Genomic DNA, 25363 nt, shown 5'->3' on the forward strand with positions numbered 1-25363 from the left:
TATCAATATACAAATTCAAAAATAAAAAAACAGAGAGGTTACATAGGAAATCCAGACAATTACACCAGTTGATACATCAAAGCTTTGTATCTCACCAACATTCTTATTTGTTGTATCAGAGGAGATACATAGCAAATCCAACCTCACGTTTCTTCACCTCAACATACATCCGTACTCTCATATTAAAGATCTAAAAACACATTTCAGATACGTCAAACTAGTAATGTATCATTTTGTAATCAGCAATGTATTACGACTTATATATCAATATACAAATAAAAAAAATAAAAAACAGAAGGTATACATGGCAAATCCAGACAATCGCACCAGTTGATACATAAAAACTTTGTATCTCGCCAACATTCTTATATGTTGTATCAATACAAAGGGGATACATGAAAAACATGGAGAACGATGAACAAGGAGAACATTCTTATCTAAGCTTTGGAAAGTTTCTTCGACAAAACAGGGAGAATGATGAACATCGAAACAGGGAGAAAGCTTTGAAAAGTTTCTTCGGCGAAATAGGGAGAATGATGAACAACAAAACAGGGAGAAAGCTTTGGAAAGTTTCTTCGACGAAATAGTGAGAACGATGAACAGCGAAACAAGGAGAAAGCTTTGGAAAGTTTCTTTGACGAAATAAGGAGAACGATGAACAACGAAATAGGGAACATAGAGAACGACGAAACAGGGAGAACGATGACATATATGCAGATTTGATGTTTTGAATTGGTTTGTTATGTTAGGATCTACTTTCCAGTAATTGATAGTAAGGGAGGAATTGAATAGAGTAAATTATGGGATTGTAATTAGATTTTTTACGTTTTCTTTCCCTTTTTAAATGCCAACGAGATCTGATTTGATTTTCAAAATTTTCCTTTTATTACGCGCAACAGACCGGAATTGATATATCAACAATAATGTATCCGCCCAAGTAGTTATGTATCCGGATGGCCTTAAAAACATGGGATTTATGTAATTAGAAAAAGAGTAGGGATATGAGGTAATTTCACTCTTACACTATGTGATTCTTAAAAATTATACAAAAGAAAATACATCCCACAACATATCCTACCTACACTTCCAAAAACAACACACAAGACACACAAACCAAATTAAAAAAAAGAGAAGAAATAACCGGCAACACACAAAGACACAAAACCAAAAACATATACATTCACCCAAAAAATCTCACGGAGGAAAAGAAAAAAAATAGAAAACCAAAACGAAAGACCCTTACCAATACCCACGCACAACAACAAAAGATTTGTGGGTGTTTCAATCGAGCTTCGATCAAATCTTGCGGTACTTATTCTCTCTATTTAAGGTTAAACTTTACCTTGTTTCTTTAATTTATTCATGAAATCTGATGTAACTACATGATATATTTTCTTACACTTTTGTTTTATTCATAATTTGATTAAAATGAAAAATGTGTAAGTGTTATATCTTTAATGAATGAAAGTAGCTTTATTTAGTGGTTATTTTTTTTTTATTCATTAGTTGTGATCTCTTAAAATGAATGGTCATGACGTTGTTCTTTTCTTGATTTTGATGCTAATAATAATAAAGTAGGAATTATGGGGCTAAATTTTTTTTATTGTTGTTTTATTTATCAAACAAAGAATGAGATTTATTTTAGCAATTCGTCATTGTTTTGTTGGATTAATAAGAAATTACAATATGCCTATGCCTAATTTTTCCATTAACTTTAAGATAAAAATAAAAATATAATATGTGCAGGCCTAATTTTAACATTAACATTAACTTTAAGGGTGAATAAAATTAAAAGAATACAAGATAATCCAAAATTTATATTGTATCCTAGGAGTTTAGATTTATTTAATTTTATTTAATATTTTCTTATAACATTAGATGGGTTTTAGGCATGTTAAAAAAATATTTGTTTCAATTAAGAATGTGGTTACACATCTTTTTTGAAACACTTAAAAGAAAATCAAGGATGTGGTGACACACCTTGGTAAAATTATTCTAATAAATATTTTATTTAATTGAAATCAAGATGTAAAATATAGAATATTAGGTAACGCACTTGAGAGAATAAAACTGTTATGCTTTGAAGCTATTAAATATCGAAACCAAGAATGCAGTTATGCATCTAGGTTGAAACCAAATAAAAGTTCAACAATAAATATGCGAACAAGTCATGGCCTGAAATAATATATCCAAAAATATTTTAAATTAAGTATGAGTCAATAAAAGCGACCATGCTAGAACCACGGGACTCGAGGGATGCTTAATACCTTCCCCTTGGTTAATAAAATTGCTTACCTGAATTTCTGGTTCGCAGACCAAAACTAAAGAATCATTTTCTATTGATTAGGGATTCAAAAAGGTGACTTGGAACACCATAACTCAATTCCAAGTAGCGACTCTGAAGAAAAAATAAAATAATCCCTATTCAATACTGTCACTTAAATTGGAAAAATCCTTGATGCCGTGCGAAAAAGGGGTGTGACATCGGGCTCGTTTGAACTTGAAAATGCGCCCGTTTGCCCCTCGGGACCAATCTGGTCCACTACTAAGGACTTAACGGACGTTCATGAAAAATTTCAGCCAAAAACAAGCCGGAATCCCGAATAACCAAAAATCCATGGACTATAGCATACAAAAATTAGTAAAATCTGATTTTACCTACTTTGGGGCTCGTTTGAACTTGAAAATGCGCCTGTTTGACCCTCTGGATCAAATGACTCCATTACTAAGGTCTTAACAGACCTCTATGAAAACTTTCAGCCAACTACAAACCGGAATCCCGAATCACCAAAAATCCATGGACTATAACACACTAATATCGGTAAAACCTGGTTTTATCTGTTTTGGGGCTCGTTTGAACTTGAAAATGCGCTACTATGCCCATCGAGACAACCTGGCTCAATTACTAATGTTTTAACAGACATCCATGAAAAATTTCGGCAAAAAACAAGATGGAATGCCGAATTACCAAAAATGCATGGACTATAGTACACAAAAATCTGTAAAATTTAGTTTGACCTAATTTGGGCTCGTTCAACTTGAAAATGCGCCAGTTTTCCCCACGGGACCAACTGGATCCATTACTAAGGTCTTAAAAGATGTACATTAAAAATTCGGACAAACACAAGCCAGAATCTTGAATCACCAAAAAATTCATGGATTGTAGCACACAAAAATTGGTAAAATCTGGTTTTATGTGCTTTGGGGATCGTTTGAACCTGAAAATGAGCATGTTTACCCCTCGGGACCAACTAGCTCGATTACTAAGGTCTTAACGAACGTTCATGTAAAATTTCAGTAAAAAACAAGCCTGAATTCCGAATCACCAAAAATTCGTGGACTATAGCACACAAAATTTGGTAAAATATGGTATTACCTGCTTTGTGGCTCGTTTGAACTTGAAAATGCGCTCGTTTGCCGCTCGGGACCAACTAGCTCGATTACTAAGGTCTTAACGAACGTTCATGTAAAATTTCAGTAAAAAACAAGCCTGAATTCCGAATCACCAAAAATTCGTGGACTATAGCACACAAAATTTGGTAAAATATGGTATTACCTGCTTTGTGGCTCGTTTGAACTTGAAAATGCGCTCGTTTGCCGCTCGGGACCAACTAGCTCCATTACTGAGGTCTTAACGGACGTCCATGAAAGTTTTTGTCCAAAAACAAGCCGGAATCGTGAATCACCAAAAATTCATGGACTATAGCACACAAAAATCAATAATTTTTTATTTTAGCTACTTAGGGCTCGTTTGAACTTGAAAATGCATCTGTTTTCCCCTCGGGACCAACTACTCCATTATTAAGGTCTTTAAGGACGTCCATAAAAAAATTCTGCCAAAAACAAGTCGGAATTCTGAATCACCAAAAATCCATTGACTATAGCACACGAATATCGGTAAAATCTGGTTTTACCCTCTTTGGGGTTCGTTTGAACTTGAAAATGCGTCCATTTACCCCTCGTGACCAACTGGCTCAATTACTAAGGTTTTAACGGACGTCCTTGAAAAATTTCAGCGAAAAACAAGCAGAAATCGCGAATCACCAAAAATTCATGGACTATAGCACATAAAAATCAGTAAAATTTGGTTTTTACCTGCTTTGGGGCTCGTTTTAACCTGAAATTAAAATGGTCCCATTTGCCCCTCGGGATCAATTGGCTCCATTACTAAGGTCTTAACAGACGTCTATGAAATTTTTGACCAAAAACAAGCCGGAATCCCGAATCACCAAAAATCCATGGATTATAACACACAAAAATCGGTAAAATCTCGTTTTACCTGCTTTGGGGCTCGTTTGAACTTCAAAATGCTCCCATTTGCCCCTCGGGACCAATTGGCTCAATTATTAAGATCTTAACGGACGTCCATGAAAAATTTCGGCCAAAAACAAGTTGGAATCCCGAATCACTAAAAATCCATGGACTATAGCACATGAAAATCAGTAAAATCTGGTTTTACCTACTTTGGGTTTGGTTTGAACTTTAAAATGTGTCAGTTTACCCGTCGGGACCAGCTGACTCCATTACTAAGGTCTTAACGGACGTCCATGAAAATTTTTGGCCAAAAACAAGCCGGAACCCCGAATCATAAAAAATTCATGTACTATATAGCACACGAAAATCGGTAAAATTTGGTTTTACCTTCTTTGGGGCTCGTTTGTACTTAAAAATGCGCCTGTTTCCCCCTCAGAAACAACTGGCTCCATTACTAAGGTCTTAACAGATGTCAATGAAAAGTTTCGGCCAAAAACAAGCCGAAATCCCGAATCACCAAAAATCCACGAACTATAGCACACGAAAATTGGTAAAATCTAATTTTACCTACTTTGGGGCTTGTTTGGACTAGAAAATGCGCCTATTATTCAGATATAAATTGTTGTAGGCAAATTCGATGCGAAGAACTTGACTTAGAAGACGGTGGCAAGTTAAATCGATCTATGGCCTACCATCCGCTATATTAACTCAGTCACCTTTGTAACCGGTTCTAAGAAAATTTGAGCACCCTTTCTCACTAAGCTGAGCTGAGCATTTCTTTTTTTTAAAATAATTTTGTTTTTAATTTACTTTCTCTAGATTGTAAATAAACCCGAAACATTTTAGATCAGTGGTCTATAATCACCGATCTCATTTTTTTTCCAATACCTAATGCGAAAGGCGCATGAGATGTCCATAATTGAAGTATTTTTCTTCATCGACCGTCAATTTTTTACTCAAAGTAATTTAAAAATTTACACAAATAATAACGACATTCAAAGTAATAAAGCTATAACTGAAGGATATGAATTAAAACTAAGAGGCGTAGCTAAAGTGAATCCTACAATTTTGAAAAATGTGTACACTAATTAAATTAAATTGGAACAAAAAAACAATTTTTTTATTTTTTTCCAAAAATACCCTTGTTGAAGAAGACACAAATTTTAACAATTCATGTGACACAGTTGGAAGAGTTAAAGTTCACACTTTACATCATCCTGATTTGTCGGAAGATTCTAGTCTGTCACAACACGGTATACATACTTTTTTTGTTTTTCCTCGATCTCTTTTTCTCGTTTTTCTCTCACGCATAAAAGGCGTGTCTAAGTCATGTTTCTTTTATGTTGTTATTCAATTTCATTCTATATATAAATGTGTCTAATCATTCAATTTATTCAAACTCATCAGTCCCTATTGCTCTATTTTTACAGTTTTTAGAATTCAAAGTTTTTGATTCCTTATGTTTTGATAGAAAAAAGTTTTCTTATTGAGGTTAGTGTTGTTATTGTGAAAAACATCTTTTAAGATACATATATTCTTGTGAATTTTGATTGATAACAAAAATTGTATATTTTGACTCAGGTGCGGAAGATGGATTCGGGGGATGACTCTGTTTCAAAGAGTGTTCCCGATGTTGTTATGAAGGATGAAGAAAATGAGAATGATATGATGTTTTTATCATTGAGGAGAAGGCGGCTCCTATGTTGAAAGCAACAGATGAGGTTGTTTCTTCTAACTCAAGCATGTGTAGAACAATGAACAAGTCCAAAGAGTATACTGATACAACCTCATATTCTAAGTTAGAATTCGAATCTTCAACTGATGCCCTTTGAAAGAATTGGACGAAGATTCTTGAAAAGTTTGAGTTTCTAAAGTTTATTGTTGATTCGATAGAGAAGGAGCATGTTTTGTCAAAGAAACACTTCCTTTAGTATTCCGATTTGAAGATGAGGAAACTCTTCTCCCATAGAAAGAAGAATGAGAAAAGGAAATTAAAGTTCTTTTCTCTGAAATGAACATGTGTGTCTTGGAATCACATATTGGGTTTATGAATCCATTAGTTTCACCAATGCAGAGTGGACAGCTAAGTGATTGTCACATGGGGAACCATACTTTTGTTCTAGATGAACAAATTGGACTCATCTTTTCAGTTTGTTCATATGTCCATTTGGAGAGCAAGTACATCTTCCCTTATCGTGTAAGTATACTAGTTTCGTCCTATCAAACACTTTTCTTTTCAAATATTTTGTAAACTCTGTGCTCTAATTTATTTATGGTTCACTCTTAAATTCTTGAACTTATGTCATCTGCAAGCTTAGAGAACTCAAGGGAGGCACGGAAGAAAATATTTTGGAGAATCGCCATCACTCTTGGATGTTGATGGCTTCAGAATTCCTGATTCTTCTGCTGCCCGGGAATCTCCTATTTATGGAGAAGGAACTATGTGGGATTTAGTTCTCCAAAGTTCCAAAGACAATGTATCCTCATCAACATAGATGATTTGAGTTCATGTGGAACAACATAACAGGAGATATAAATCTTGAGAGGCTGAGAGAGCCCCTATCTGGGAGTAAGGGAGGATGCATTATCTCACACCCACCTGGAACCGGAAAAAACCGACACCATTGTGTTTCTTCAGTCATTTCTGAAGATGTATAAAGTGTCAGCTTGTTATCATAGCTCCATCCAGTTTGCTTCTTAACTGGGAAGCCGAGTTCCAGAAATGGAAGGTGGACATTCCCTTCTACAATTTGAACAACAAAGATTTCTCTTCCCAAGAAGAAGAAGCTACTATTCTTGTCTTCGGATGTTTATCCCATGCAGGAAGAAAATATCCACACCTTATAAGTTTAGTGAAGCTGAAATCCTGGGATGAAAGTAAGTGTTTTGGGAATCAACTATGACTTGTTCATGGATCTCATAGGGGATGATGGAGACGGTAATGCCAAAGAGATACGAGAAATCCTTCTAAAATTACCTGGTCTTCTGGTCCTTTAAGAAGGACATATTGCTCAAAATGAGCAAAGCCTTCTGTGGCAAGCACTGAGAAAGGTTGAAACAGAGAAACGAATACTCATTTCTGGAACTCCGTTTCAGACTAACATCAAAGAATTTTATAGCACTCTAAGCATAGTTTATCCAAAGTTCGGTGCAGATCCCGATCAGAAATGGGTTTCTATTAGCAGTTCCATTGACAAGAATTCCCGAGCATTGGAAGAGCTTAGGGATATTACTTCACCAGTTGTCCATACATGCATTAAAGATGTAAAGAAGGTTAGCCTTATGGGTATAAAAAATACAATGATACACTTGTAAAGTTTAGCTTTCCGAGCATTGGAAGGCTTACCTTCTTTACATTTTTGCTACATTTATGGATAAGAGGTGAAATAATATCCCTAAGCTCTTCCAACGTTCAGACATTCTTATCAATGGAACTGCTAAGAGAAGCCCATTTTTGCTCCAAATCTGTAGCAAACTTTGGACTAACTACACAAAGAATGTTGTACATCTCTTTGATGTTATTCTGGAATGGAGTTACGGATAGAAGTATGTGCTTCTCTGTTTCGACCTTTTTCAGTGCTTTCCACACAAGGTTGTGCTCATTCCGAGCAGTGTGCCCCTCTTCAAGAAACAACAGACCATGAAATTTTAGAAGTATTTCTCTAATCTCTTTGGCATAACCCTCTCCATCTTCTCCTGTGAGAATCCTGAACAAGTCATAGCTGATTCCCAAAACACTCTTACTTTTTGCCCAATATTTCATCTTCACCATGTGCATAAGGTATGGATTCTTTTTTGCAGAATCAAATAAATGGTGGAAGACACCAACAATACCTTCATCTTTCTTTAATGAGAAGTCTTTGTTGTTCAAGTTGTGGAAGGGAATGTCCACCGCCCATTTCTGGAACTCGGCGTCCTAGTTAAGAAGCAAATTTGTTGGAGCTATGATTACAGGCCGACATTGTGGGAACCTCTTCAGAATTGACTGAAGAAACACTATGTTGAGTCGGGTTTTTTTGGTGCCAGGTGGGGGTGAGATGATGCATCCTCCCTTACTCTTAGGTAGGGGCTCTCTCAGCCTCTCGAGATTTATATCTTCAGCTATGTTGTTCCACATAAACTTAAATCCTCCACGTCGATGAGGATACATTGTCGCTTTGGCACTTTGGGGAACTAAATCCCACCTAGTTCCTTCTCCATAAATAGGAGAATCTTACGCTGCTATAGAATCAGAAACTCTAAAGCCGTCAGCATCCAAGAGTGATGGCGATTCTTCAAAATATTTTATGCTATTATTTTGGATTATATGTGATTCCTGTACGATTTTTGTAGGTGTATTATAATTTTCTTAGGACTTTTAATACCTTCACATGATGAAGATACATGACCATCATGAGCAAGCTCGATAGATTCTTTTTAATTTTCAATCTTCACGTGATGCTTCATTCCTATTTTGTCATTTTAGTACATATCTAATAATACTGACAGTCTATTATCATGTCTTAACATACATCATGTGACATTAATTCCTCATTGATGGCAATTTAGTCACGCCATTGGACATGTAATTAAAATTCAAAATCTAATGGGTTTTACATTGCTTCTGTCCTTCTCTCATGCCTAGACTTTTGTCTTTTCACAATAGGCTCAAATTATGAGCCCTTTTGGATTGGTAATGTTAGATTTTATGTGATTCTCTCACGATTTTTTAGGCATATTATAATTTTTCTAGGCCTTTTAATACCTTCTCACGATGAAGACACGGGACTATCATGAGCAATCCCAATAAACTTTTTTTAATTTTCAACCTTCACTTGACGTTTTATTATATATATTTTTTCATTTTAGTACACTTCTAAATAATACTAACCATCTATTATCATGTCATAACATACGTCATGTGACATTAATGACACTTTAGTCACGCAATTGAATATGTGATTAAAATTTAAAATCTAATAGATTTTACATTGACCTTGTCTTATTCATAAATTCAAAATTGAAGAGTTTAAGCTTCATAGAGTTTTTTTAGTATATTTCAGAGATAAAATACAAGTACCCCTTGAACTATACCTGAAATTTCAGCGACACACTTGAAATTACTATGATTTCAATAGTAGAATCAATAATGAAAAATGCAAATTAGAGAAAAACAAAATAGTAGGCATAGAAGGAAAACCTTAGTTTTGATCTTACTAACTGAAATTGTAGATATATGGCATGAGGACGAACTGAGTTCCTCACTATGAGAACCTTAGATACCTGGAAGAACAAGAATTTCTGGAGAGGGCTTGAAACCCTGCTGGTTTTTGCTCTACCTGAGGTTTGCTCTAAGTTTGGGGAGTAGAATAAGAGAGAAACTGAAAAAACTACCGTAATATCCTCCCCTAATAGATGTTATAACATCGCCATTTGATCTTATTAAAAAACAAAGACATAAATATCCTCAGAAAAACTCTTGGCTCTTGGGATTTCTCTGTGGAACATAGACGTGTTGCCATCTTTCAAGTTCTCATCACGAGTCCAATCCATGAATCGTAGAATGATCCACGAAACGTGGAGTTTCTTTGTGGAACTCATGATTTTTGACAATTTCCATGTTCAAGCCTACGAGGTCATTCCATGACTCGTGGGATGACCCACGGCTCGTAGAATCACTCTGCAGAACCTAGATGCAACGCAATCTCCTCTGATCCAGTTCCACAAGCATACTACACGACTTGTGGATGCTTTTATGGCTCGTAGATGCCGATCATGATCTGGTACTGAAATTTTAGGCTGGTTTTTATGCTAAGTGCGAAGTATTCGTAGGTTCAAAATCTTAGTTATTAAGTTGTCAGTCATATCATACTATAAAGGTAATAACGCATCTAAAGAAATATATATAATGAGTTCAACCAACATTATTTATCAGGAAGGGTCGGAGCTACCCGTGCTTCAGGTTTTGTCAAGAGACACCCCCTTTAACAAAAAACTACACCATATATTTAGGTCAAATTTTAATTTTATAAAATATACATGTGTTGACACCATTTGAAACAAGCTGAAGGTTTGGTGTATTGGCTAAGGTGGTGCAATTTTTTTGTTGAGGTTGTGTTCTACCTCGACTAGCAACATAACAATATATTTTGACAACAACCATTTTTTTTTCATTTTTAAATGACACACTTTACTTTTAATTACACATCTTGTCGAGTTATAATGTAAATACTTTTTTGTTTTTATTAGTAAGGTTTATTTTGTTGCTTTTTTCAGATTTTACCCTTTATAATTAGGCACCCCTTAACAAATTTTTTTGGCTCCGTCACTATAATCAGTTGTGGCAAGAAAGGAATGCCTTAATATTCCAATATAAGCAAAGGAACGTGGAGGCTATTGTGAAGCAATTTTGTACAATTGATACATTATTGAGGTATAACGAGGCAGACGTTGAAAGTGAGGCTTGACGGCATGAATTACTATCCATATAGCGGGATACATTGAGGGGCAGTGCCAGCTCTTGCCTACAAATTTTTAGGCCAATGCAAATTGGGGATCATGTTTAATTTTTCATGAAAACATTTAATTATTTATAATAAAAAGTACATTTATATATATATATATATATATATATAATATTTTCTTCGCTAACACTCACATTATTTATCCTTTTTAACTCCTTCTGCACTTTATTTCTTTAAATCTTTGATAGTTAGAGTAATATTCTGTACAAAAATATGAATCAATAGACCGTAAAAGTGTTGAACAAAGTAAATTACAAATATTCTTTTATTTCTTCGTAACTTTTCATATTAAAGTAGGGTATACCAAGTTATCAACTTTTTGAATCAGATTCTATGATTCTAACTCTTATCTTTATTTAAATTTATCAACTTATTACTTATAGAACTATATTATCGATTCATGTAATAATTGTCTCTATAATGATGTTTTAATGTTGAATTGATAAAATCTTGCTTAAAAATAATAATTAAAATAAATAAATACAGATTTATTTTTAAAAATTTTAGGCCTCTAATTAAAATTTCGCTTTAGGCCTCGAATTATGTTGAGCCTCCCCTGTTGAGGGGTCACCCGACCCCAAAAACTTCAGCAAAAAGCTTGTATATGTTTATTCCTTGAAAATTATAATATAATTGACTTGAAACCCTGAACACTAAGGGGTCGTCGTTTGGTAGCTGGATAAACCCAAAACTAATATGTGAATAACTTGGTTATTCATGTATTAATTTTATACCATGTGGTGGTTTGCAAATAGGATAAAAGCTATTTATGTATTAATTTTATACGGTGTTTGATTGGTAGGTTTTCAAATGTTAGATAAAAGTTATTCATATATTATTTTTGTACGGTGTTTGGTTGCGTTTTTTGTAATCCTACATAATTAATAGTTACATAACTTATGAGGCAATCTATGTATAATTTATGCCGGATAGAAGGTGAAATAAGTTTGGGTATAAGTTGTACATGTATTAATATTGTCATTACACATTACATTCACTCTTATTAATTTACTTTTAAATGTATATTAATTTACACCAAATCAAATAATTAATACATGTTAAATCAATCATACCAATTATCTTTTTGAGTTTTTTGTCTTGTTAATTGCTTAATTACTTTTAATATCTTTGCTGACATTCTTGTTAATTATTTTCTTTGGCGGTATGACGATGGCTATTAATTGTAATAGATATATTCGCTTAGTTTCTCTACAACGCACTGTCAATACAATTTTTTTTTTTTTTTAGTTATTTGTTAGTTATTTTATTTAAATTACTTATTGCTTAATTGCTTAATCATATTGAATACAAATTACCTATTGTTTAATTACTTTTAGTTAATTTTTATTTACTTTATTGTTTTTAGCTATTGGTATTTATTTACTTTTAATGTCTTATTTATATAATTTGTTATTTTAATGGTTATAGTAAATCTTCGCTCACTAATATATTGTAATCTAGACATAACTAAACCCTATATAACTAATACATACATAACTAATACATATATAACTAATACGTGTATAACTCCATCAACTATCAAACGACCCCCAATTAAATAGTTGGAATTAAATAGATTCATGTCTAAGAAGTACATCTTTCCACAATTCATTCACAAATACTCTTTTTTAGTAATTCTATTTAGACAATTAATCTTGTTATATCTTGGCTTCATATTAATTAGTTTATGACATTTATTTTATTAATGAATACCTTGTTGACACCGTATATAAGTTTTGCTAGTTTTCATAAATTGAGAGGTTTTCATATATATGAGGAAAAATTCAACCTAAAAAAATATTAAAATATATGTTCAAAAAAATTTCAACTTCAAATAAACATGATTTACTAGACTAATGAATCTTTATAAAATTATGTACATGTAATTACAAACATATTTTTTTTGTAAATAACCTGGAGAAATATGATTAATTGATTGATTTGATGCTTAAGAATATTTCGAATCTTGTTTGTGAACTATAAATTGCTCGTTTAGTAAAAAATATATAAATTTTGATTGGTGAATTTTCATGTTTATGAAAAAATATCTTAAAAAATCTAAATTATATGTGCCAAATAACATTTCAACTTCAAATGAATTATAGATTGGGTGCACGAGAAATCGTTCCCCTTAGGGGTGAAGAAAAATGAATTAAAATCTCACCAAATCACAAATCGAGTCAAACCAAGAAAAAAAATAGACTAATGATTTGATACAACTTAGAGTTTGTTTGACATTGCTTTTGGGAGGCCAAAAGTGATTTTTTTAATTATAGAAAAAATCACTTTAAAAAAAAATACTCCCTCCGTTTCACAAAGAATGACCTGGTTTGACTTGGCACGGAGTTTAAGTAAATAAAGAAGACTTTTGAATCTTGTGGTCCTAAATTAAAGTTATGTCAAATGTACAAAATTGCCCTTAAATCTTGTGGTCTTAAACATGCCACGTGGAAAACAAAAAGTTAAAATGTTACCAAAAAAGAAAAGAGGTCATTCTTTTTGAAAACTGACTAAAAAGGAAAGGATGTCATTCTTTGTGAAACGGAGGGAGTAATAATTAGTGTTTGCCAATTTCTTAAAACTGATTTTAAATGGAAGCAGAACTAGTTTTTTATTGTTGGGAAGAAACTAAAAATTTCTGGTTCATAAAAAAAGTAGAAACAAAAGTAGAATTATTATTTTTGAAGACTAAAATATCCCTTCTTTATATACATATTTATCAACATGTCCCTTATTAATTAATTAACATATCTAATAAGTTTGATTAAATTTCATTCAAGAATTTTATTTTTTTATTTTTTATATAATAAAAGTTTAATTTTATTTTATGTTGTATTATTTTACAGAATTAGAAATAAAGGTAATAACAATATTTTTGCAAGATTAAAAAACGAGAAAAAGTAACAATTAAACATTTTAGCCCTTCCAAAAAAAGTAACAAATAACAAAATTTTCTTTTCATAATTTGTATATTATTTTATTTTAATTTGATTTTTTTTTTTACTTTAGAGGATTATGACAAAAAAATAGTAATAACTAAAGATTGAATCCAAAATAAAAATAAAAATAGGTAACAAATAATAAAAAGATTCTTCTTTTCAATATTCTTCAACAATACTTTTGCAAAATTTTAAAAATAACATTTAAAGATTTCAGCTCCCTGGAATGGGAACAAATAATTGAAAAAAAATTTATTTTAGTAGTTTACATATTATTTTCTTCTTATTCAATTTTTTTCTTAAAAAAAATAGTTCCTCTCGATAAAATGATTTTAATATTAAAAGCACATTGATACTTGTCCTTTTTTGTAATTTGACTCTCAGAAGCATATTTTTTCTTATAAAAATAGTCAAACACAATTTGCTTATCAAAAACACTTTTCAAATGAATTTGTTAGACACAATTATTTTTTTCAAAAGTACTTTTCTAAGAAACTATTTTATAAAAGTGTTTCTAGAAGTAAACAGTTGTTAGTAGCAATGCCAAACATGCTCTTAGTTTGGTATTGAAAAGAAAAATACAACTGTACATTATATATATAATTTTTAAATTTATTTTATACATAAATCTATTTACTTTGATATAATTTTTAATTTTTTTTATACTTTTTAATAGTAGTTATCTTTTACCATATTATTTCAAGTTTGACTTTGAGTTTTGAATGATCCAATAAATGTTATTGTTCATAGATATTACTAAATATAATAAAACTCAAATCAAAATCAAATTGATACTAATGCTAACAAAAAAATCAATTCAACACTAAAAAAGATAATAATGTTGAAGATTTATTCATTAGTTTTACATTGGTTTAGAAAATTATATAAAATGCATCATTTAATTTTATTTTTCTTTAATGTTTAGTCTTGTAATTAATACTTATTAGACTTATTTTAACATGATTTAGTACATTAAATTATCATCATTTTCATTATGACTTAATTATTTGCAATATTTATTTTGTTGAATATGTTAGTATTATCACTCATATCATGTGTTATTTTCTAATGAAACTCCTTAGATAGTTATATTTTTGTAGGACTAAAGAAATATTTAAAGCATAAATTAATTATATATTTGTATTAATTTGATTTGATTTATAGATTTAAAAATTTGACACAAATAATTTAATTTGATATTTGAAAAAATCCGAACCAACCCATTCACATTTGGTACTTATTCCTTATTGGTGCAATTGATTCCATTTCATCATATCCATACACAACCTCAGATACTTGAATATTTCCTTGGTGAAAGGAGCAAGTGTCTCAAAAATATTAGTACTGCTATTTTAAATTTGGTTTTTATAATTAATTAATCTTTTCTTTTGTAAAATGTCGTCACCTCGTAAAGAACAAAATGTTTCAAACTCTTATTCTTTTGCAAAAATAATAATAACAACAACTTTTGTCCTTTTTTTCTATTTCCCAATGTATGCAAGAAAAGACATATCTAGGCCACACCATCAACAACCAAAATTTAAGTTTCATCAAAAAAAGGAAAAGAGAAAAATGCCAATCTCTCTGTATCTACTACTTTGTTTACCTTTCGTCGTCATGGCTTTGCTCTTCTTCTTCTACCTCTACGTTGTTTTTTCACGAGGTAGGGATGATTACCATTCTCGAGTGGTGATCAAAACTGCTCGAAAGCAAGGACTTTCTGACGTTCAGCTCAAGAAACTCCCTAAAATCGTTGGAAAGGATTTGAGTTTGGACATTAATGATTGTGCAATTTGCAAGGTTAGTTCCTGGTTGCAAACATGGATTCCACCTAGAATGTGTCGATCTTTGGTTGTCCAAACAGCCATTTTGTCCTGTTTGTAGGCACAAACTTGAGCCTGAGTTGTTCAATCAAGATGAAAACAATCTATGTTAAGTTTTGATAGGCAGAGTTACCTGGTATCTGTATTGCTAGAAAATATAAACAGTTGAGTTGAGGCGTATACCACTCTTATAATATAAAAGAGCTCCCATTTAATTAAAAACTTATCATTGTTACTAAATGCAAATTATTCAATCATAGTCTAGTCTTTGGCATTTATCTAGCTAGAGACATTCTTTAATAAAACATGATATTGTTCTTTTTTATTTTGTCAAAAAAAAAAAAAACAAACTAAAACCAAGATGAGATTTCTTGAAATGTGATAGCTTAAGAGCAAAGGGGCTTAAATCAATTAGAGGAATAATTTTTAATCAAATGGCTAAGTAATGAGTTTTAGAACATGTATACAAAAGTGGCTACTGGGCAAAACTTCAGTGAGAAATGTTCATTATTGCATTATCTTAATTAGGATTTGAGACCAGTATAACCAACTACAAATCAACGTTTCTGAGACTAATTGGTTAATTCAAAGAAAGGGAAAACTTTAGTAAAAATTAGGCAAATGACATAGTATAAGAAAGAAATTACTTCCTTTCCCTACTCTTTCATTAATTACCAAAAATCCCTTTTTTAGTGTTTTTCGGATACATAATATAGCAGTGTGGATACTTAATATAGCAGCGCAGATACTTTAATTAATAACGGGCGGATACTTAAATTATTAAGTTGTTAGCAGCACGGATACTTAATTAACGGGCGGATGCATAATATAGCAGCGCGGATACTTTAATTAATAACGGGCGGATACTTAAATTATTAAGTTGTTAGCAGCACGGATACTTAATTAACGGGCGGATGCATAATATAGCAGCGCGGATACTTTAATTAATAACGGGCGGATACTTAAATTATTAAGTTGTTAGCAGCACGGATACTTAATTAACGGGCGGATGCATAATATAGCAGCGCGGATACTTTAATTAATAACGGGCGGATACTTAAATTATTAAGTTGTTAGCAGCACGGATACTTAATTAACGGGCGGATGCATAATATAGCAGCGCGGATACTTTAATTAATAACGGGCGGATACTTAAATTATTAAGTTGTTAGCAGCACGGATACTTAATTAACGGGCGGATGCATAATATAGCAGCGCGGATACTTTAATTAATAACGGGCGGATACTTAAACTAATAAAGTATCCGGTTAAGTTGTTGGGGGAAAATAAGGGATTTTTGTATTTTAGTAAAAGAGTAGGGAAATATTGAGAATAGGTAAAGAAGTGTTATGTATTTAAGTAATTTTTCCAAAACTTTATCATAGGTTCCTCAATTCCCTTGTTCGAGCCGCTTGACAGTTTTAAGTTGGATCAGGCAAGAAGCAATGCATATGCTCACCATCAAGGGCATGTGTTGTTCGCTAAGTCATTACGTCAAGCTTTTGGCTGTGCACATGTAGACATTTAAACTTGTATAAAGTTAAACATATAGACATATGCGTCTTAAGTGGCATATATAAATCAGTTCACGTATATCTCATGCAAATTGTCACGTAGAATATGTGTAACACTTGTTCAACTTTCCACAAGTTCTAGTACCTACTTGTGCACCCCCAAAGTTAGAGGACATAAATATCAACTAAGCACGTTTATTATTATGTCTTCTGTAAATGCTACGCTATCCCCTCCCCCTTAGTTGACTATTCTAAATTGAATTTTGATAGTCAAATCATGAAGAACCTGTTTGGATTGACTTAAAAGTTGGTCAATCGTACTTTCAAGTGATTTTTAGCTTTTGGGAGTGTTTGGCAAAGTTAAAAATAACTTAAAAATCAAAAGTAGGAATCTCTCTGTTTTTTATTTTTAGACTTTAAGTCATTTAAATTTGATTTTTTACTTTTTTGACTTGGAAACTACTTTTTTTAAGTCAATCCAAACGAGGTCTAAATCAATAAATGCTACCCACCTTCAGTTGACTAACCTTGGTTGAATTTGGCAGTCAAACAATTAAATCTGCAAATGCTACCCCCTCCCTCTCATTTGACTACCCTAAATTGAATTAGGAAGTCAAATCATTAAGTTTGTCCTTCTAATGGTAAGGTTCAAATCACAAGATTTAACTGTTGACTTACTCTTGATATAACTAGCCTTTTGATACTTAATTTTATTTAAAAAATAATTTCATAATATTTTTTGCATATTATAATATTCTCTACTTTAAAGAGATAATCAAGGTCAAGTATCACTTTAAAACTAGTCAAATGACCAAAGAGCGTCGAGAGTCTGGACTGAGTAAAAGACTAGAGCAAATTAACAATATTTTGTCTTACCAAATACAAAAAAATAAGAAAAGAAATAGAAGCAAAAAGTCACTTATTTTCAAGAAAACATTTTCTTTCACACTTGCACACCCTTTTTTGAACCCTTTATCTTCAAAAAGTAAGAACATCTAACTTAGGTAAGAAGCACACTATGTATTATACGAACATACTGTAATGCTTTTACATCAGGAACTACATTGAACTAGTTAGAAGGAAGAGAGACAACTAGGAAAGCGATGTGTAGTAAATTCTATGTAGGTAGGGGTGTGTAGAATATACCCAATGTGGTCCGACCCCTCTCCAGACCTCACCTCACACATGGCGAGAACTTTGTGCACGCCTTGAATACGTATTCTTCCCCCTTGGTAATCAAAGATCATCAAAGCTTTTATACAGAATTATGTGAGTTGATGTCACCATTTGAGGGTGTATTTATGCAGCTGATACAGATTTTCATTTCTGCCGGGGAGGAACATTAAGGTACGCCTTCATTGTGTCATATGCTGTGAAACCAATTGCTACTGAGGGGACGATCTGCCAACAAAACCGAAAGCAGTTCTGGTGAGTTACTCAAGAAATCTAGCAACATGAAATATGGTACATAATACTAGACAGTAGATATCTCATCCATCTTGGAATGATGATTTGCACCATGTTCTTTCTCAAATGCTAAGATATGATGTCTGTTTTGCTACCTATAGACGTGACAAGAACAAATCCAAATTTAAACATGAAGGAATTTGGCTCCTTGTTAGGAAGTGCAAAAGTGTGAGTTCTCTCCGGAAACATACTTGAGGCAGAAAAAAGTCACTGCTGAACATACTTCTTGTGGTGCAAAAGGAGATTGACGTTCAATAATTCAGTGGTCATGAAAATATCCTTCTCTCTTTCACCCCATTTCAGCTCAGTGTTTCCACTCAGCAGGTTAAGGAAATAAATCATAACACGAGATTGGGAAAGGGAAGGTGATGATAACTGGTTATTCAAGAAAATGGGGAGGGACCAAGATAGTCTTTATCTTTTGAAGAGTGGCGAACTGACAAGGATAGTTGATTAAACTACAGGTCATGCAGAGTTGATGGTGCCACGTCAGCACAAAAGGTGCAAAAATGATGAAAAAAACGAGTTCGGAGAGGTAATAGTACCCTAGTTAAGTTTAGGTGTGTCTTTGGGATTTCGGTCATAGTCTAGGGGGTACTTGTGCCTTATCCCTTAACGTTATGATCCTTTCAACGAACTTGCAATAAGTACACAACACTACAGTTGGACAAACTTTGCCATTTTAACCACAGGATTATTGCTTTTGCTTTGCTAGTCATTCATTTTTTTCTTTTTGCCGTTTCTTCAATCAACATTCAAGTTCCCAAAATATATTTCCACTTAAGTTTAACCCAACTCCCAAATGAAGTGTGCCAAAATGTGTATTATGGGCAAGATATGTAGCATTCAAAATTGGGTCAACTAGAAATTCTTTAAAGAACAAGTTATAAAATGAAGTTGTAGTGAAGAAGCTACTATTAAACCGGATATTTTACCTTCATATAATTAACACTAAGCCCTGCAAACAATTGTCTCCAACCTTGATTACGAACAATTGAAGAAAGTCCATCAAATGTGCTCCTATATCTGGCTCTGTCTTGCAATGAAGGTTGCAGATGCTCTACCTGAATAAAAGATATTTTCATAGTTAAGTCATGAACAAGTGACATGTTCAAAACGTGTGAAAAACTTAACTACATTTATCTGTGGCAGTGCTAGTGCACAATATTTACTTCCTCTGTTTCAATTTATGTGACATTTCCTTTGTAGTATGTTCCAAAAAGAGTGACACCTTTGTATATTCGGAAACAATTTCACTTTAAACTTCCCAATTTTACCATTAATGAGATGATAATATAGCCACACAAATGTCATGAGTCATGACACAAATAAGACCACAAGTTCCAAAAGTTTTTCTTTCTTTAACTCTGTTTCTAATCAAACAGGTTCAAATGAAATGAAGGGAGTAAATTTTAGTAAGGCTTCCACAGAGGGATTAGTATGAATACAAATTAGTCACTCAGATACTGATGGAGTTCCACAAGCACTTATGATGCACAGAAATACTAATCACTCCATTCAGGATATAGAATGGATTATGGACATGAACTCAACATACAGGAAATTTTTTAGGGCACAGAGTGGTCTGACAGACCAGAACTAATCTGCACCAACACTAGTCTAATACAGGCACTCATTCAGTCAACACAAAGTGTATAGGAGTTATGTTGAGTTATGCTATGTCTGAGGGTGATACCTGCATCTGCCTCCTAACCACGTCCAATGGGTATGTAAATGTCTGACCCAATAAACCAGCTATAGCTCCACACGAGAGACGCATCATAATGGAGGATTGGTGCTCTTCAGGAACATGCCTCTTTAACTCCTCATAAACATAAAACTTCAATCCAGCATAAGGAAGAATACCAATAAGGGTGGGCCCTGCTCCGAATATAAATTGAGTCATTTGTGAATCATCAATATTCATAAAGAATTAAAACCATAAACCATTTATGCAAAGACCTGGGTAATGCATGTACAACCATGGACACATCAAGACACACAAATTGTAAAAGTTCGGGATGTGCGGCAGATTTTAGAAATGAGAGACATTAATCCAAACATTCACAAAAAGAACAATTAAACTTTCACTTTTATTAAGGTTGTCTTTTTAATTTTGGAGTGTTCTCAGATTCTGTCCATTTTACTGACTTAAATTTTTTTTCCTCATTTATTATTTTCTTTTTTGAATTTCATAGTAATTTTAAGGTACCTAGAACTTTCTTTTATTGTTATAAAAAACCCAAATTTATCAAAATATAATATTTTCTGCTTTTGAGTCCACCTGTTTCGAGCTTAAAAAAAAATTCAGCTTATACCCAATCAAACAAAAATATGGCATAGGAGTATTGAACTAGTAACATGAAAAACACGATTCATCAGCTTAGCGATTTTCCAACGTTGCAGTAAAGATAAAAATACAAAGTACTTGAAACACTGAAACAACATAAAACCCAAAATTAGTTGTCTAAATTTAGTATAAAAGTCTCCTCATCCTTTTTGATTGAGGATGTAATTTTAGGGATTTCGACATTATGATATTTCAAAATTTTCATTTATAGCAAAACGATTCAAACATTTTGTTAATTTTTGCATTCCGGAAGAAAAGAAACTAGGAGGTAGAGTCTGGTTGGTCTTTTCTAGAACTACAGAAGAATCAAATATGGTTTCATGAGTTGATACCATCAATGCAACAACTTACTTCATAAAAAAAGAAAAAAGGTATGATAAATTGCTGAAAATAAAATATCAAAGAACAGAAAAATGACCAGTGCTGGTATCGAACTCAAGTTCAACTTGAATATGCAATCCAAAATCTGCCATGATATTTACTTTTAATACATCTACAACATATCACAACATGCTTCATAAAGTTAGGTCCTTCGTGTTTTTAAGGATTTATGACCCAATTAGTTGCAGATGAGTCAATTAGGCGGTAAAAGTTCATCATTCAATATGAACCAATAAATACTTACCTACACCTCGATAAAGTGCACGGAGTCCTCCTTCCTTGTAGACAGCCTCTAGGACATTTTTAGTGCCACTATATTGAGGACGAATATGAGTTGGTCTACTGTCATTTCCTCTTGTCTCCTTGACCTAAAGAAAGATGAGGGGAGAAAAAAAATATGAATGAATGATAGACATTCAAACAGTTTAATGTCGTGAAAATAGATAGAGTATGCCAACTCTCAAAGGGAAAAATTTATATTTGTTTGATCTAGTGAACCTACATGAGACTGAGAGTAAGTGAGAGAATATAGAACCATTTGCAAGGATCGATAAAGCAAAGTAATATATTTGGAGGAACTCTGGCATACACAAGAATCAAAATACAAACAGAATGGCCAAGCTGGAGCACACAAGCAGTGTTGATTCTTTTAATCTAAGTCTTGAATCAGTCAAAATGATAATTTCTCAATAAGCTTTATCTAAAAGACAAGCTCAAGATAAAACTGATACCAGGATGCAACTTTTATTAGTTGGTGGCTTGATGCAGCAGGATGGAGTTCCACAACGGATCTAGTTTGAGAGACGGAGAATGAGAAGGGACAGATCATTCCTCCATCATAAATGAGTTTACATGAGTGTTTAACAAAGTAGGGCAGCTTACCTATGATAGTTTACACATCATAATGAAATAATAAGGTATATTTCCGTTTAGATTAGTCAAAGATCAGATACAACTATCCATCCTACTAAAGCAAGGCAATTGGTGAGTGCTGCTAATCAGATTATTTCCAACTTTGCCAGGGCGTGTTAATGGAAAAATTCAATAGTTATTGCAAAATAGTAAAACTGCCAAATGCAATCAGACATGTAAAGAGCAAAGAAAGAAAACTAAATGTATTTTAACAAATTAAGCACCTGATAAGCCAGTTTGGTCCGAGCCAAATCAAGGGGATATGTACATAAAACTGCAGTTCCTCCGGACGCTGAGCCAGCCAAAAGATCTACAACAGGTCCTGTTCCTAATGCAGAGTAATTTTCTAATATCCATCCTCGATACCGCTCATAGGTCATGTAATGAAGTGCAGCATATGGGACAATTCTGAGAACACTTGCTCCATTTCCTCTGCAATACGTCGTGTCATGAATAACCAATACTTCCACAACAAACTCAAGCTTTTAAAAAGTAAAATCCAAACTTACTTGTAAAATCCAATAACGCCTTCATTCTTCAGAAGCTTCTTTAGAGATTGATGAACTCCAAGGGAATGATATCCTTCAGTTCTTGTCTACAAGAATTAAGGAGAAGAGCAAGCAGGAGGAAGTTAGGAATGTCATAATGAGCTTAAATTGAATCAAAGGCATCAAATTACAGGATTAAGTAGCCATGTGAAGAATGTAAAAGAAAAAAATATACAATGAGCATCCGGCAGATGCATTCAAGTGCCAACTGAGGATAGAGAACAACCGGATAAGGTGATGGATGATAAATAGATTTCAATCAATTTCAGAAACAAACAAAACTAATGACTTAGAGACACTGAAAACAAAAATTTTCCTCAGAGTCGTGTAACTAGAATGGTGCAACTGCTTTTCATTCATCCAGTCATATAAAATACTCCAACCAGACTAATTTATCTCAGCTTAGAGAGAATCAAAAGAAAACGCTTTATGCATAATACTAAATATAGAAATACATCATTCTTTTTGGGACCGACAAAAACAGAAAGTGAGTCATATAAATTGGGACAAAATGAGTATACATCTAAAAAACCCATTCAGTTTGTCTAGACCAGTACAAATTGGCATAAACAAGTGATCACTTTAAAACACGGGAAGCTAGTTAAAAACAGTATCTCTTTTCCTTTTTCACCTGCAAAAGTATTTTGACACGCTCTAATGGGGCAACTACAGTTTTGGCAAATGCACCAGCAGCTCCTCCAGCAATCAGCTCCTTCACATATATTGGCAAACCATCAAAAACTGAAACCTCTCTATGAGAGGCAGAAGACCCATCAACTAACCCTACCACATTTGTGGACAAAGTAGCCCCTTGTGTAGAAGAACTCATCTTCAAACTTACTACTGCCAATCACCAAAATACAATTCAAATCGAACAACTTGCTATCCACCTTGTAAATTATAAAACTCCTTGTCCCACCTATCTCTTGGGATACAAAAGGGTAAAACTTTTTGCTCAAACAGGTAAACCAATGGCCTGAGAACAACCGGAATTGAACACCGTATGTTCACAAGCCTACCTTGTTTTTCACCAATTATTACAATTATCATCAAACAGATGCAAATAAAGTTGAACAAACACTACTTCTTTCAAGATCCAAACTGAAATACTACTTCTTTCAATATCAAAGTTGAATCTTGCCCATATAGCCAAATCTCCGCAATCCAAAGAATACCCAGAAACAATAAATCTAAAAAATCTAAAGGGTAATCGATAAAATCAATATTCTTTTTTATATAAGCAATGCAAAAATGGATCTATTACCAGATAATCCACAAGAAAAACAAATAAATGTATGGATAGTACAAGAAAACAAATTGGGTTTCGCCAGAATCTCTTATTTTTTCAGATTCTTGAAGGTAACGTTTTCAATTGATTCGTCCCCAGATTCGTTTCCTCCCTGGTTCCAGGAAGGCAGATGAATTAGGAATATGGGGACTGGTCAAATTCGGTATCTCTCAGCTCATTCAAATCTATTTATATATAAAAAAAAATGCCTGAGTTGGGTCCACGATTCCTATGACTTCTTCTAAACAAGAGGTGGCGGTATACTCGTACAATTATTCCTTTTCAAAAATAAACGTACATTATGTTATAAAATAATGATAGAATACTAAAATCAAATAGAAAAACATATAGGAAGAATAAGAAGAGGAAAACAAAAGGTAATAAGAACAAAGAAAGGGAGAAGTAGTAGTATTTTTATAATTATTGGTATATCTCGTTATTGTATGTAATGTCTCATTTATAGGCAAGTGTTACTTGGAGAGGTTATATTGCTATAGTGGAGTGGCCCCACATGGGCATCCATTTGGCATTAATTATTATTTACAACACTCTCCCTTGAATGTCCATATATAAAGAAAAGTACAAAATTAAATTTTTTTTATACATAGTTATTTATAATACGCATTGTTTGTTGCCTCATTGCAAAGTGTTGGAAAGAAGCTACTTGTAAGCCGATTGTAGGAACCTACTTGTAAGCTGCTTATTAGAACCTGCTTGTGTAAGTTGTTTATAGAAACCTTTTTTGCGGAGCTGCTTGTAAGTTGCTTATAGGAACCTGCTTGTAGAGTTGCTTATAGGTGTCTGCTTGTAAGTTGCCTTCTTGATTTCAAGCTTATCCAGAAAAGTGTGTAATGGACATGTATAATATGATGTATTTCTTGGACCCTCTTGGCTGCGCTGTGCTTGGATGCACTAGTCTTCCACACGCCAGCGATGAGATGAAATCAAGAAAAGTGTGTAATGGACATGTATAATATGATGTATTTCCTACTCATTGGAGTTTATCAACAGATAATGTGCCTCGTTAAAACCTTACTAGAAAAAAACCCAGTGGGAAAAAGTCCTAGTGAAGGAAAAAGAGTACACATATCTAGTAATACGCATTGAGAGCTGGCTCATTAAAAACCTTACCAGGAAAACCCATTGGGACAAAACCTTAGTTAAGGAAAAAAGAGTGCAGCGCGTATTTACTCCCCTTGATTAAAAATATCATTTAATTCTTGTAAAGGATATCTCCCAATAATATACTTAGCTTTCCGAATGTTGATATTGATTATGTCTTTGTGATCAAACCATATTCATAAAGACGTTGCATCCTTGAGCTTATCTTGATATATCGTTTCTTGCCCGTTGGATATGTTGAGTTCAGCCAAATACACATTTT

General features: G+C 33.1%; 1 protein-coding gene across 1 annotated transcript; it reads right to left on the bottom strand.

Moving 5' to 3' along the window:
* Nucleotides 1-17964: 17964 nt before the first annotated feature.
* LOC102596907 (mitochondrial substrate carrier family protein P) lies at nucleotides 17965-24399 on the bottom strand. The gene is made up of 7 exons (XM_015310542.1): nucleotides 23323-24399; nucleotides 22653-22738; nucleotides 22368-22575; nucleotides 21476-21599; nucleotides 20197-20381; nucleotides 19436-19564; nucleotides 17965-18434 (listed from the first exon to the last, which is right to left on the bottom strand). The coding sequence occupies exons 1-7, from the start codon at nucleotides 23518-23520 to the stop codon at nucleotides 18354-18356; spliced, it is 1011 nt and encodes a 336-aa protein (XP_015166028.1). The 5' UTR covers nucleotides 23521-24399; the 3' UTR covers nucleotides 17965-18353.
* Nucleotides 24400-25363: the final 964 nt, after the last annotated feature.

Source organism: Solanum tuberosum, unplaced genomic scaffold, assembly GCF_000226075.1.
Source record: "Solanum tuberosum cultivar DM 1-3 516 R44 unplaced genomic scaffold, SolTub_3.0 scf00135, whole genome shotgun sequence".
Lineage (NCBI taxonomy): Eukaryota > Viridiplantae > Streptophyta > Magnoliopsida > Solanales > Solanaceae > Solanum > Solanum tuberosum.

Excerpts from the sequence above, each read along its gene's own strand:
- LOC102596907 (XM_015310542.1), bottom strand. The coding sequence starts at position 23,520 with ATGAGTTCTTCTACACAAGGGGCTACTTTGTCCACAAATGTGGTAGGG. Across the intron at positions 21,600-22,367 it reads GGACCAAACTGGCTTATCAG|GTCAAGGAGACAAGAGGAAA; the intron begins GTGCTTAATTTG and ends ATCTTTCTTTAG. Across the intron at positions 20,382-21,475 it reads TGCACTTTATCGAGGTGTAG|GGCCCACCCTTATTGGTATT; the intron begins GTAAGTATTTAT and ends TATTCGGAGCAG.